Source organism: Petaurus breviceps, unplaced genomic scaffold (genome assembly GCF_028583685.1).
Source record: "Petaurus breviceps papuanus isolate PSGF00001 unplaced genomic scaffold, PetGlider_PUasm1.0 174, whole genome shotgun sequence".
Taxonomy (NCBI): domain Eukaryota; kingdom Metazoa; phylum Chordata; class Mammalia; order Diprotodontia; family Petauridae; genus Petaurus; species Petaurus breviceps.
Window position 1 is genome coordinate 65,154,467 of NW_027185761.1, and position 14,801 is coordinate 65,169,267.

A 14,801-nucleotide genomic window follows, 5' to 3' on the forward strand; every position below is an offset into this window, starting at 1 on the left:
CAGATGAGGAAACTGAGGCCCTGTGAGGTAAAATCACTTGCCACGGTCACACAGGTAGAGACAGAAACATGACTTGAACCCAGGTGATCTGCCTCCAAAGCCAGTGGGCCACCTGTGTGACTCTAGGTGAGTCACTAACCAGGATTGGAGCACAAAGGGGAGTTTGGGGGGCAACTCTAGGGATGACTCTATACTTAGGTTTCCTTGATTTCCTGCTGAGAGTCCTTTTTTATATTGAAAATTTGAATTCAGTAAATAATTTGAAGAATATTAGCTTTTTGTTTCACATATGTCCCATGGTTTTGGTTTGAGCCATGTTCTTGAGACACAGTGTAGTGAAATGGAATAACTTGAAGATTGGGAGTCAGAAGAACTTGGTTCAAGTCCTCATTCTGGCATTCATTAGCTATGTGACCATGACACTGCCTAAACTTGCTGAACCTCATTTGTCAAAAAACAAGCAAACCCCAAACCCCTATACATAGGAAATAAATTTAAAAGGTTAGAAGCTCATTACCTCTCTGAAAAGGTTGTGAGAAAAGGCCTTTGTAAACTCTAATGTGCAATAAAAATGTTTGAGTGTGACCTAATGGATGGAACACTGCAATAGAACTCAGGACCTGGTTTTTGGATTCTGCTCTAGATGCTTATTAGCTATGTGAGTGTGGTTAAGTCACTTCTCTGGGCCTCCATTTTCTGATCTGAAAAATGGGGATAGTACAGTAGACTACAGGGTAGTATTGAGAATCAAATGAGATAATGTATATAATGTGTTTTGCAAGCCTGAAAATGTTGTATCAGTGTGATTCCTTATTGCTGTTATTAACATAGTTAAAAAAATATCATCAGCTATGAACAAAACTCAGCCAAGTCTCCACTCCTGTGAACCTCATATACTCATCAATAAAATGACAGTTCTTGTGCTACCAGCCTCATAGGGCTCCTGGGAAGTAATGACTTTCCAGATCTTAAAGTGCTATAGAAATATTATTTATTTATTGTTATTGTTACTAGCAAGGTTATTTTAGGCAAATCATATAGCCTCTCGGAGACTCCATTTTCTCATCTGCAAAATGAGGATAACATTTGCACAACCAACTTTATAAGAATGCCCCAGGGAAAGTGCATTGTAAATAACTTTCTATGGAAATGAGTTGTAATATTGTTTAGAGCTTTCAGGTTATTTAATTTAATTTTCTCTTTCTATTTTCTTTCAACTTTTCAGATCTCTGATGGAAGGCATTTCTTGGTGCAGCTTATGAAGATAATGCAGTGAGAATCTTGGCCAGTTGTGGAAATATTGGCCAAATCCCAAACCCGAGTATAGCGTTTCTTGCATTCAGTTGTACCTCATCTTAGAGGAACCATGTATGGGAGTGCAAGAACAATCAGCAACTTGGAAGGTAGCCCTTCCCGCTCACCTCGTTTGCCAAGGTCCCCTCGTTTGGGCCACCGGAGGACCAGTAGTGGAGGTGGGGGAGGAACAGGTAAGACATTGTCCATGGAAAACATCCAGTCCCTTAATGCAGCCTATGCAACATCTGGACCAATGTACTTGAGTGACCATGAGGGGGTTGCATCAACGACTTTCCCCAAAGGCACGATGACTCTTGGAAGGGCTACGAACCGAGCTGTGTATGGCGGTCGGGTCACGGCCATGGGGAGCAGCCCCAATATTGCGTCTGCTGGCCTTTCCCACACTGACGTCCTTTCCTACACTGACCAGCATGGGGGTCTGACCACATCGTCTCATCATCACCACCACCAAGTCCCTTCCATGTTGAGACAGGTAAGGGACAACACCATGCTGGATTTGCAGGCTCAGCTCAAGGAGTTGCAGCGGGAGAATGACCTCCTCCGCAAAGAGCTAGACATCAAGGACAGCAAGCTGGGGTCCTCCATGAATAGCATCAAGACATTTTGGAGCCCTGAACTCAAGAAAGAAAGAGTCCTACGCAAAGAGGAGGCAGCCCGTATGTCCGTTCTCAAGGAGCAGATGAGGGTCTCACATGAAGAAAATCAGGTAGGTCATGGCCAAGGTCAGGTTCCACCTTCTCTCTTGCCCCCCTCCCCTTCAATAAGCATTCTGCTGATTAATTTCTAACAGAGTAGTTGATACTTTGCAGGTGCTGGGACCTGGGCAGGAGGACATTTCAAGGCACAAAGGCAATGTGTCTACCTTTGAAGGAGCCACCAGAAAGTGTGCAAAACTTGGGGTGGATGGGAGACTGTGGCTAATGATGCTTCCCCTCTTCCAGGAGTCAGTCTTCTTACAGCTGAGGAGGGAAATGGACTCACTTCATTCCTGCACTTTTGTAGGCTGGCTTTTCCCCTTTCAACAGTAATCTGAAGGTGGGGCTGGCCAGCTGTCTGGAGGAGATAAACACATTTTATATCAGAATGAAAGCTTTCCCATCTTCTCTGAAATGAGGGGGTTGGACTCTGTGATATTCAAGGTCCCTTTTAGTGCTGATATTTTAATGTTTATGGGAGCAAATTTTCAATGGTGAAGTGGTATTGGAAGGACAATTGTTTCTTACAGAGTTAGCAGTGTTTCACTGAGGAATTTGATAGTAGGACTGGATGTTAGGAAGCTGATACTAAAGGAGTGTAACTCATTACCCCCTCCCCCCCATCAGTGACTGCCTTTGTGTTAAAGGCTCATGATTTATGTGCCCTCTGTAGTTTGCCCAACTGTCTAAAGAAGCCTGGCTCATTCATTTGAGTTGAAATTTGCTAATAAACCTAGAACTTTCTAGAGGTATACATGCTTGATATCGGAGAGGGAGATGGTCAAAGTCATTTTGTAATGTTGTTAGGATATCATAGCCATACCCAATTGAGAGAAATTAGTATTCTACTATTATGTTAACAGCCAGTTATTAAATTAGGATTCAGGCTTTTTCTCTTTGTTTCCTCATTTAGGGCCTAGCCCCTATAGGTGTCAGTCAGTCAGTCTCTGAAGGACATGACTGATTGATGAGATATCCCTAACCCTCTGGAAACATGCTCCTCAATCTTGGGTGGGATGGTGGGACCCCACCCAACTAGGAGACCTCACTTCTGTTTAAAGTGTAAACAGAATCTAATCTAGGCAAATTCTTGCCCCAAGGAAATGAGCCCCTGTCCTTGTGTTCCCAAATTGGAATCTAGGGTGACTCGGCTTATGAAAGAGGCTGGATGGAGATGGATTCCTCTGTCCAGCTTGCTGGAGGTGACTGAGTTTCAAGACGAAGCCATATTTTCAGTGGGAGGAGCTGAAGACTTCTAGCCTACCTCCTCATTAAACATCCACCAGTCAGTTGATTTTTACTTGTCAGAGGCATCCCCTTTTCCAAAAGTACATTAAAGCTTTCAACCTCTCCATGGTTTTGTCTTTGCTTTTTGAGAGAAACCACTGATCATCAATTTATTAATTATTAGCTAGCCTAATTAATATATTATTAATTACTCATAAACTCCGTGTCTGGAAGTTTTTCATTCATCATACCATCACAACCTTCAGAATCCTGCCCTAGGGGCATTGACATCTTCCCATTCCCAGCCTGGAGGACTATGGTTACTTTTCCCTAATCTTTGCTCCCTGCTTACTAGACTCTCTCCGGTGCCTGTTCCCCAATCTTTGACCCTCTGGTTCCCAGTCCCTGCACCTTATTCTCTTCTCCCTACCCAAATGGCTCTGGTTCCAACTCCCTGAGCTCTTTTTTCTCCTTTCCTTCTAAGATGGTTCTGATCCCGAGCTCCATGCACCTCATTCCTTGCAGGATATTTCAAGTCCCTTGTCCCTACCCTTCTTTCTCAATACATTTCAAACAGTTGATCAGTTATATTTGAAGGGAAAATCATAGACATCTTATATTCTCCAAGGGATGGAAGGAAAGGGAGAAAGGGAGAGCTGAGAAGAATCTGTTGGAATTGGAGTGTGGCAACACCTTGATAATGCATTGCCAAGTGAAATTCTTCTCTGGAACATGAGACTAATTAGTTCATTCACTTAAAAACTGAAGAGGACCCTAGTCAAACATCTTCTTTCTTACAGATGAAGAAATTGAGGCCCAGGGAAGTGACATAGCTGGCCCAAGGTCACATAAATAGTAAGTAGAAGTAGGATTTGAACCCAGGTCTTTTGAGCTGGGCTCCAGCACTATTTAGTGACTCAGTAACTTCATTAGACTGGCCTAAAGAATCTAAAGTTTGCTGTGAAGAACAGTAGAGTGAGGGGGTCTGGTGGGAGGTAGGGTTGTGATCTGTACGAATGGAGGGACACTCACATCGATGACATCACAGACCCGTTGAAACATCAGATATTATGCTAATCCCCAGGGGATAGCATTGCCGCTTTGGCCTGTTGGCTGGTGGCTTCTTCCTGGCTGAAGAGGAATCTTGGTCATTTTTGTAAGTTAAAGTGAATGAAACTATTTGAAAGGCTGTGTCCTGGAGAAGAGAGATTAGACTTCTTTTGTTTGACCCCAGAGGACAGAGCCAGGTACAGGGGAGGGAGCTGCATTTCCTAGCTATGAGAGCCAAGATTCCAAAGTATAATGGGCTGCCTGGAGAGGTAGTGGGCTCCCCATCATTTTAGGGCTTCAGGCCAAGCCTGGATGATTCTTCATTGGGTATGGTGTAAAAAGGGATTCTTCTCCCTCCCTCCCTCCCTCCCTTCCTTCCTTCCTTTTTTTCTTTTTTTCTTTCTTCCTTTCTTTCTCTCATATAGCTGTGGAGGTCCCTTCGAACTGCAATTTTGTGACTTTGTGTTTGAAACATGGAAACATCTCATTGTGTAAAGAACTTTTGAAACATTTAAAAACATTTGAATCTTCCCCTCTCTGTCCCTCCTCTCCCTCATAAAAACCATGAGTCTAAAGATGTGTCAGAGCTGAAGGGAGAGAGGAATTTCAGTGTTTTCGTCAGGGCCAATGCAATTGTTCAGTAGCTAAAGCCAGTCTTTTGTGCCGTCTCCCACCCTAGCCATGCCCCTTTCTTCCTGACAGGCCCTCATCCTCAGGGGCCTCTCTTTTGTTTTCCTCTCAGCTGCCTGGCAGTTAATTGTGGTACATTTGGAAAGAGCACTGGCTTGGGAAACAATAGGGTTGTAACCCTGGCTCTGCCCTTTCCAACCTCTGAGGCCTTGAATAAATGACTTAACCTCTTTGGGCTTCAGTTTCTGCATCCACAGAGTGAGGGAGTTGGGCTGAGTAGGCTAAGATTCCTTCCAGCTCTGGAGTCATGATCCTTTGACACTAAGAAGAAGCCTTGATAAAGTGTTAACTAATAATTGAGGTGTTAGTGTCCAAACCCTAAAATCTAAACCTCCTTAGGGCTATTTTTTTTCTAGCCTTGGCCAGTATTTTTCTCAGTATTTTGTCGGTGACTTGGACAATGGCATAGTGAGGCACACTCCATTTCAGAAGACAAAGTGGGTGGGCTGCCCCATGCATTTCAGGACAGAATCTTGATAGGCTGGGACTGTGGGCCCAGTATGATAATATGAATCAGAATAGTGATGGACATAAAATCCCACTTTAGGTAAAAGATAGCAAAACAACAAGCCTCCAACAACTGTCCAAATAGGAGTCGGGGGATGTGTGAGTAGGCAACCATTTGTGTGCAGCAATGTGCGGGGAGAGAGGATGGAAGGAAGGTCAGAAGTGATTCTTGCTCATAAAGTGTTTACAGCTTGGTTGGGGAGAACAGAAGCCACATGTTAATGAATTAGAGACAAGTGAGGGAGCTGATGGTCTTGCTGTCCTCAGCCTTGGGCTATCCTCAGTTCCAGCTTCTGCAGGTTAGGGAAAGACATTGATAAACTGATTGGAGTTCAGAGGAGGGCAACCTGAGTGGGAAGGGCTTCAAGCCCATTCCTCTGCAAAGGGAACATAGTAGGGCTGTCTAAATCCTTGTTTTTTTATTGCTTGAGATAGGAATCCATTGAAAGAACTGGGTATGCTTAACCTGGAGAAGAGAAACCTGGGTCTGTCTCTAGTCTATGGTGGGGTAGAGAGAGAGTGGGGAAGGCATGGTAGGTGTCGACTAATGTCTGAAGGACTCTTCTGTGGAAGAGACATTAGATTGCTTCAGCTTGGCACCAGAGGATGGAACAAGGAGGAATGGATGATTGCTTCCAACAGGGAGGGATGATTTTGACTCAGTCCAGGGAAAAAAAAAAAACTAACTAGCAATAAAATTTGCCCCAAAGTGGAATGGGATTGATTGAGAGACAGTGAAACTACCCCTGGAGGTCTCTAAGCAACTTGACTGAAGAAGCCTTTTATTTCCTTAATGGAAGTAGGTCCCTATCCTCCAATGACCCGAAGACAATTTAATAAACCATCCATTACTTATCGGAGGCTTATTTTCTTCATCTTCAAAATTAGGGGTCATAGATTTGGAATTGGAAGGGACCCTAACCCAACCCTCTTATTTTAGAGATGAGGAAACTAAGGCCTAGGGAGGCAAATGACTTGTCCAAAGTCATACAGCTAGTGGTATGAGCTCCATGATCTCAGGTCTCTCATATCTCTGAGAATCTTTGTCTCTTCTTTCATGACAATTGTGTGGAAAATGGGCAGAGAAGATAAGGAAGACTTCGGACCTATGGCAGTTTCTCAGGGATGACTTATTTTAGTGGTATGGTGTATACCATGCATTTTCCTGCATGATCCTAGGATGGAAGGCCGTATGGGGTAGTGGGTAGAGGTCTCAGAATTGGGGTGACCTGTATTCAAGTCCTGCTTCTCACACATCCTGGCTGTGTGACCTGGGGAAGTCACCTAACCTTTCTTCCCTCTAGGCAATTCTCTATGGTGCCAGTCTGCATTGATAGAGGAGCTCCCCACACAGAGATCACATCTGGAAAACACCCTGCCCCCAGAAACCACTGCATGATTGCATTTTCTAGGCTTCTTCTGTATTCCTCCCCTTCAGACTCTAAATAAAAGTGCTAAATAAATGCTAGTTACCTGACTGATGCCACTTTCTAGCCCAGCTGCCCTGTATGAACTTCTCATCCTCATTCCATCTCTGGTCTTTGTGCATCTGTACAAGCTGCCTCCCCTGCCTCCCTTCTCATCTCTGCCTCCTGGAAGCCTTGACTACATCCACAGCTCAGCTGAGCTGCTCCCTTGTACGTGAGGCTGGTCCTGATTCTGCACTGACCCTCCCCCGCCAGCCCCCTCTCCCCTCTTCTGGTGGTCTGCCCCTGAAATCGCTTTGTATATAGGTTGCATTTCTTTCTGGGCCAGGCCCACACAACACGTGGCCTGTGGGCTGCTTGTGCCTCACAAATGACTTCAGGTGACCCTGGAAAAAAAAGTGGGGTTGCCACTGCCCATGCTCCTGCTTGTCACATCACCCAGGGCCACCATCCTGCATCAGTCTATCTCTAGTCTAACCTATCTGTGGCTGGAAGAAGTTTAGCCCATTTTGATTTTGGCCCCTATCTACTGCCAAGTTGTACAGGTCTGTTCTAGGCTCTGTACCAAGTTTCCTTGGATAGAATGTAAGCTCCTCAAGGGCAGGGTTTGCTTAGTTTTTGTCTTTGTGCCTTCAACACCTAACATCCCACTTGGCAAATAGTGGGTGCTTAATAAATGCCAACTGATTGATTTATTGGAAAAAGAGACCTCTGTTTTATGGCTTGTAGGCACTGTGCTGCAGGCCTGTAAACAGTAGCATGCACTAGGCAGCTTTAATTGGGCTATTATTGACCTGCCTCTTGGACACTTGAGTGGACCAAGGTCATCGCCAAATTATAACCCGGAGCCATGTAATAAGTAGCCTGGGGCAGGCCAGGGCTCAGGCCAGAGCTGGCCATCTCTCACTCAACACAAATGAAAACAATCTGCTAGAAGTCAGTCCCAGTGTTTTTTTTTTTTTTTTTTTTTTTTGATGAGTGTTTGCTCCAGTTTCACGTGTGATCTATTAATTTCCATTTTGAGCTGGTAATTCAAAATGGCCCTGGCTGATCATGTTGATGGACTTCCTTGTTGTCTTAGTTATTCATATGCTACAATTGGATATGACTTTCCTGGCTTGAATTCTTCTTTAAAGTCCTTATTTTCTTGTGATTGACAAGGCATGATTGAATTTGCAAATTAGATTTCTTTTTTCTTTGAGAGGCAGTTTCCCTCCCGATCATCTCTTTGGAAAGGGGCAACACAGCTCTGTTGGGATAAGAATGACTGCTTGAAATCACCTGATTGGATAATGGATGAGATCATCTTTGAGGTCCTAGATCTGTGAACTGATGATCCTTCCATTGGAAACCTCTTCTAACTCTAAGACTTAAACCCCCAGGCCTCTGACCCAAGAACCAGCGTATGTAGCACCTGCCATCCTTGGATGTTGCATTGCAGAGGATTCTGAAGGTTTTCTCAGGCACGGTTACTGGAGGGGGATTTCTATTCTTCTGGATATTTTTCCTGGGGCTCCTTTCCTTCTGATCCTTGTTCATTCTGGACAGTTTCTGAGGAAATCTTATGGATCACTGTCTAAATATTTGTGGGAGCGGAGCCCCTCTCAGGGCATTGATACAGGGAGAGATTTGAAATCAGGAGACCCGAGTTTGAATGCTGACTCTTCCATTTGCTCTTTTTCTTCCTATCCATTCTACCCTTTTCCCAGGTTGTTATCAGAATGTAGTTTGTAAACCTTAAAGTGATATGTCATGCTAGCATTAATGATATTACTGTGATAATGATACTAGCAGTTATTATGGCTGGCATCATTATGATTTTGTTGTTCAGTCATTTCAGTCATGTCTGACTCCTTGTGACCCCATTTGGGGTGTTCTTGGCAAAGATACTGGAGTGGTTTCCATTTCTTTCTCCAGCTCACTTTACAGGTGGGGAAACTGAGGCAAACAGGGTGAAATGGCTTGCCCAGGGTCACAGCTAGTTAAGTGTTTGAGGCCAAAGTTGAACTCAGGGAGATGCGTCTTCCTGACTCCAGGCCCAGTGCTCTGTGCACTATGGTGCCTCCTAGCTGCCCACATCATTATAATTAAATTGTAGCAGGGCATCATGGTGCCTGGCTTGGTGAAGACCAAATCTGTTTACTTCTCTTTGTCCTTGGTTCCAATTTTGTAGAAAATAAATATAATTTTTCTGGGGGGGAGAAGGAGAGCTAACAGTTGGCAGGATTAGAAAAGGATTCCTGCCAGGGTGATCGCTGATCTGAGCCCAGATGGAAGTTGGGGATGTCAAGAGGCTGAGAGGGGAAGGAAGACCATTCCAGGCACAGGTAAGTAGTCCCTGCAAAGCCTTGGAGGCAGAGGGATGTTGGTGGGTACAGGGAAGAGTGAGTGGAACAGGTTGGCTGGGATGTTGAGAGCTTGAGTGGGATCAGTGTGAAATCAATCAGGAAAGGGAGGCTGGCCTCAGATGTCAAAGGGCTTTCAGTGTGGAATGTTTGCAGGTAGAATGGAGCTCAGAACCAGTGGAGGGCCAGCAGAGTGGAGCAGGATGGTGATGTGATCAGCCCTGCTTCTTAGCAGGATTCTTTTGGCAGCTGTTGGAGGATGGATTCAAGCTAATGAGCAGCCCTCATCACTTAACCGCATCCCAGTGACTCGCATAATTTGAAGTAGGCCCCGGTGTGACAACGGCCAAGAGACACCGTCCTTCTTGCCAGGTGACTCTAAGCCCTGACTGTTTCCAGGTCCAAAGAACCAGACATTTTAGGTCTGGTAAAGTCCTTTCTTCATAGTTTATCTCATTTGACCCTTACAACTACCCCATGATGTAGGAGGCACATGGACACTGACCTCCCATGTGAGGAAGCCCTTTCTAGCAATGCAGCCTTGTTCCTTCTCTGTAACTTAATGCCTTTGAGTTGCCTCAGAGTTGAAGTGACTTACCCAGGGTCACACAGCTAGTATGTGTCAAAGTCAGGACTTGAACACACATCTTCCTGACTCCATGGGTGACTCTAGCCACTCTGCCAGCTGCTTCTCTGATAATATCTATCTTCATCTCATGGATGAGGGAACAGATTAAGTGACCTGCCCATGATGGAACAACTAGTATCAGACAGAATTTGAACCTAGGTCTTTTTGACTCCGAGTGTCAGGTACTTCATCCTTTATGGCACACATATTTTGGATGAGGAAGACAGATGAATTTGGGATGACATCCAGGGTTTTCCCCCCCAGAATGGTTGTCTAGGAGGACCTCCATCTCTTCCAGGGTGTGCCCAGTGAATGGTGGTGGGGGGGGGGCATGCCTCTAGTGAGTCAGATGAGTGGATGGAGGCACCGGGCATCAGAAGAGGGCATTGAGGTGAGACCATGGCACCAGGGAGAGCCTCCTGGTGGCAGGACTGGGAGCAGGTTATTGCAAAGTGGCTCCCTGGCTGATGAAAGCCAAACCTTCTCATTGCGAAGGACCCAGTCATTATTTGCCTCTTTGAGATTCTTGGAGCTTTGTATGTCTTTCGTGCAATTCAAAGGGCATTGCAAATGTCTTGTTATTCATATTTATTCACATGTACCAAATTGCCTACAGAAAGCTTTCTGGCAGAAATATTAGCAGAAGTGCTGGCTAAGCTGGACTCGGATGAGGAAGTGATTAAAAATTCAAGAACAAAAATAATAATATCTGAAAAGCAATATAAGATCAAGGATCTTGGCAAATGTGAACTTATTCCGATAAGAGGTAGCGATCAATCTTTAAAAAACCCTCAAGTGTAAACCTTCTGTGACTGGCGAATTCAGGCTCCAGGCTTTGTTGAGACTGGGGAGGGAAGGTTTGTGTGTTGCCTTAGAAGTTAATTTTAGGAGCAATGAGTAGCTGCATCATCTTCATGGATGGGTTAGGAGGGGGGTTGGAAAGAGGATAGCGAGCCGGCCTCGGGACCAGAAAGTCCCAGGCTCATCCTTTGGGATGTCAGGCACATGACTTAAGCTTTCAGTGTCCCAGGCATCTTTCTAAAACTTAAAGGTGAGTGACTGATCTTCATCTGTGGATAGACTTCGAGACTGGAAGTTCCCGACATCAGTAAAATCATGAGTCTGGACTCCCTTCCCCCAAGCAAAATCATGGACTTGGTTATGCTCTTCTGGACTGCTTTGCTTCATTGGATACTTTTCATCATCAGCCACTTCTGGATATTCTTAACTTCTGTTTCATCATGCATTCCTGGGCAGCTGGGTAGTGAAGTGGAGAGAGCACCGAGCCTGAAGTTAGGAAGACTCATCTTCCCGAGTTCAAATCCAGCCTCAGACACTTCCCAGTTGTGTGACCCTGACCAAGTTACTTAACCTTGTTTGCCCCAGTTTCCTTATTTGTAAAATGAGCTGGAGAAGGAAATGGCAAACCACTCTAGTATCTTTGCCAAGAAAACCCCAAGTGGGGTCCTGGAGAGTCAGACATGACTCTCCAGCTCTTTCTCCTGATACCTTTATGAAAGGGTCTCTGCTTCGCACCCTAAATGGAAGCATCTTCTCAGATTTTATCCTCTTAATGCTCAGTTCCCTGAGGCAAGACAAAGAGAATTGGATCGGGAGTCAGTGGGTCTGTGTTCAAATTCCTCAGCTCTCCCACTTACTCTGTAGCCTTGGGTCTCAGTTTCCTCCTCTCTAAAATGAAAGGGTGTCCTTGGAGGTCCATCTAGCTCCAAGCGTGCGATCTTCTGTTCCTGGCAGGAGCTCATCTCTGTTTGCACTCTGCCCTCTATGCCAGTGATCCTCAGTCTGCATCTTCAGCCCTCTATGGACGTCTCTCCGAATCTCCAGGTCAGTGCAGTCCAGGCCCAAGTCATCATGTGTCTCTCTGAACTTTGCCTTTCCTTCTTGGCTTCGGTATTTGTGCTGATGGCAGGCTCAGAGCTCTGGGGCTGCTTTGGACCTTGTTCCCTGCACACCCGGTCAGAGTGGCCTGATCTTGGCTCATTACGGCTCCTTAACATCCCTCGTTCCCCCATCCCTTCTATTGCGCTCTATTCCTGCCTTCTCATCCTCACTTCCTCACTTGCACTCTTTCTTTAGCTCATCCCACTTCATCTGTCTTAGGTTGATGAGACTCATCTTCCCAATTCACAACTTGAGCGTCTACCTCTCTGTTGTTCAGCAGCTGTCAATGGCTCATTCTCTCTTCCCAAATGCCTTAGCTTGGCGTTCAGGAACCGTCACAGTCTAGCTTGCATTGACTGTTTTCACCTGACCTCACATTTCACCCCTCTGTGTGTCCTGGGGGCCATGCTTGGTGCTTGCTGTCCCCTAAACATCTGGAAGATGTTCTTGCCTCTAAACCCTGAGGTTCATACCATTTCTTGTGCCTTGGAAAGCTCCATTTTCTCCCCCTCTGGCCTGGTGATATCTATGGAAAGCTACAAGTACACAGAGAAGGCAGTTCAAAGAATATGAGAAGTGTATGCACTGGGGATTAGGAGAGGATTCCATTCCCTCAAGGCTTACCTCTAATTCCATCCCTTCTCTGAATCCTGTCTTTCTCTCTTCCCTCAAGTAGAGCCAGAACTTGGGGGATGGGCAGGTTCTAATTTTTCTCTTCTATAAACAATGTCATCTTGATATCAGAGTAAAGGGTAGAGAGAAAGGGAAAAACCTTTGGCCTCTCCTGAAAGACAGTGACCTATTTAGAAGCCAGGGATTCCTGAAAGGAATTTCATGTTGAAAGTCAGGCGATGGCTTTTTGGGTCCAAATGTAGAAAAATTTGAAGAAAATTGTTCATTCTTGTTATGGATGCCAAATGGATTCATGGTCAGAAATGACCTATAGGTAGGTTGAGAACTACATTTTGTAGTTTGTGTACTATATCACTAGACTTTCTGATGGCCATTTCTAGTCTTTCTCTAGAAATATTTAGCTAACAGGGAGAGTATACGTTCTTCTATACTGAAATTGTAGAGCTTTAAATGGCTTCCATCTTCTAATTTTCCTTTCCTCTTTTGTTTCTCTTCTCTCCCTTCATTCTCTCTCTCTCTCTCTCTCTCATTCTTCCATTTCCCATTCCATCTCCCCCTTTCCTCTCCTTCTACTTACCTTTCCCACCTTTTCCCCTCCTTTTCTCTTCATGGTGCTGGCCATCCTTAGCTCTCTTGTCTGAGGAACAGCCCAGCTAAGTTCAGAGCAGCTTTTTGACAGGCTGTCCAGAGGCTCATGAGTTTTTTTTTGGTCAGAGCTACTCTTAAATACCATCTCCCATGAGGTAGGGAGTTTGTCCCCTCCATTGGTAGAAGGATGATGAAATCACTGATTCATGAAGCACTTTAAAATATTCTTAAATTTTTTTTTGTTATTCTTTTGTTTTTACATGACCCTTAATTCCCAGTATATCTTCTCATCTCTCTTCACCATCTCCCCGAGAGAGCCATCCCTTATAACAAGGGATAAGAAAGCAACCCAGCAAACCTAACCAGCATCTTAACAACCCTATCTGGCATTATGGTTCTCTAACTTTCGAAGGACTGTTTTGGTTGGAAAAAATTCTTGAGTCTTTATGTTTCTAGAGTGGGGCTTAGTTGTTGGATTCTGGGAATATGCAAGGAAGTCCCAGAGAGAAAAAAGATTAAAACAGATGACCAAGACAAAACCAGAGAAAACCAGCCCTTCATGGGACTGGAACCATCTGGTTTGACTGTCTATACTGATGCATTAATTATATAGACAGGTGAATTTCTGGTTCACTTGGTGTTGTGGAGACCTAACCTTTGGGAGCATCCTCCATGGAGAGATGGTTAGAATGGAAGCATTCATATGAGAAATAAATACTCCATCCTAAGTCTCTTAGGGTAGATTCTGCTCGGGGCAGAGGAAGACTGAATCCTGCAGCTAGCTTTGTGGGACTTCTAGTATTGATCCTTCTTCTCATATCTCTGCAAGGATTGCAAAACCCTCACCAGGCACTAATTGTCTATCTATCCTATGATTGCCCGCTTTGGGAGGGAACAAAAGAACTGCATTAAAGAGAGTTTCTGTCATGAAGCTTTGACTCTGGAGGTGTTTTTTTTTTTTAGTGTAAGAGAGATGTTGCGGGGAAGGGGAACAGAACTTCAAAAGGACCAGAGGATTTGGTGCTGAAATGTAACCATTCTAAATGTAGAGTGGTGATAGCAGTGTAAAAAGGTATAGCAAAGGGAAGGGAACAAGCATTTATTAAGCCCCTTCTGTGTGCCAGGCACTGTGCTAAGCATTTTACAATATCATTTCCTTTCATCCTCACAACAATCCTGGGAGGTAGGTGCTATCATTGTGCCCATTTTACAGTTGAAGAAACTGAGGCAGACAGAGGTGAAGTGACTTGCCCAGGGTCATACAACTAGTAAGTGTCCAAGGCTGGATTTGAACTTAAGTATAAGTACAGCTAGGTGGTGCAGCGGAGAGAGCGCTGGGCTTAGGATCAGCAAAACATCTTCCTGAGTTCAAATTCAGCCTCAGACACTCACTAGCTGTGTGACCCTGAGCAAGTCACTTCACCCTGCTTGCCTCAGTCTCCTCTTCTGTAAAAATGAGCCGGAGAAGGAATGGCAAAGTAACCCATTATCTTTGCCAAGAAAACCTAAAATGGGCTCACAGAGAATCAATCAGACATGACTCAACGACAGCAATTCCTTATGGCGGGTCCAGTGCTCTAACCACCGCACCACCCAGCTAATCAATAGAATGCTAGCCGTGGAGTTGGGAAGACTTTGAGTCAAATTCCATCTCTTATACCTATAGTGATGTGTCCTTGGGCAATCACTAACCTCGCTGAACCTTAGCTTCTTCATCTGAAAAGATGGGGGATTTAAAAATCTGTATTATTTATCTGAAAATACAGTCTCTTGCTTGTAATATTATAGCTCT

General features: G+C 44.8%; 1 protein-coding gene across 1 annotated transcript in view; it reads left to right on the plus strand.

Moving 5' to 3' along the window:
- ERC2 (ELKS/RAB6-interacting/CAST family member 2) overlaps positions 1-14,801 on the plus strand; it is a 1,053,591-nt gene that overhangs the window by 27,405 nt on the left and 1,011,385 nt on the right. Inside the window, exon 2 of the mRNA XM_069084575.1 lies at positions 1,226-2,023. Within this exon, the coding sequence (XP_068940676.1) occupies positions 1,367-2,023 (657 nt within the window). The 5' untranslated portion in view covers positions 1,226-1,366. The remainder of the gene's footprint in view (positions 1-1,225; positions 2,024-14,801) is intronic.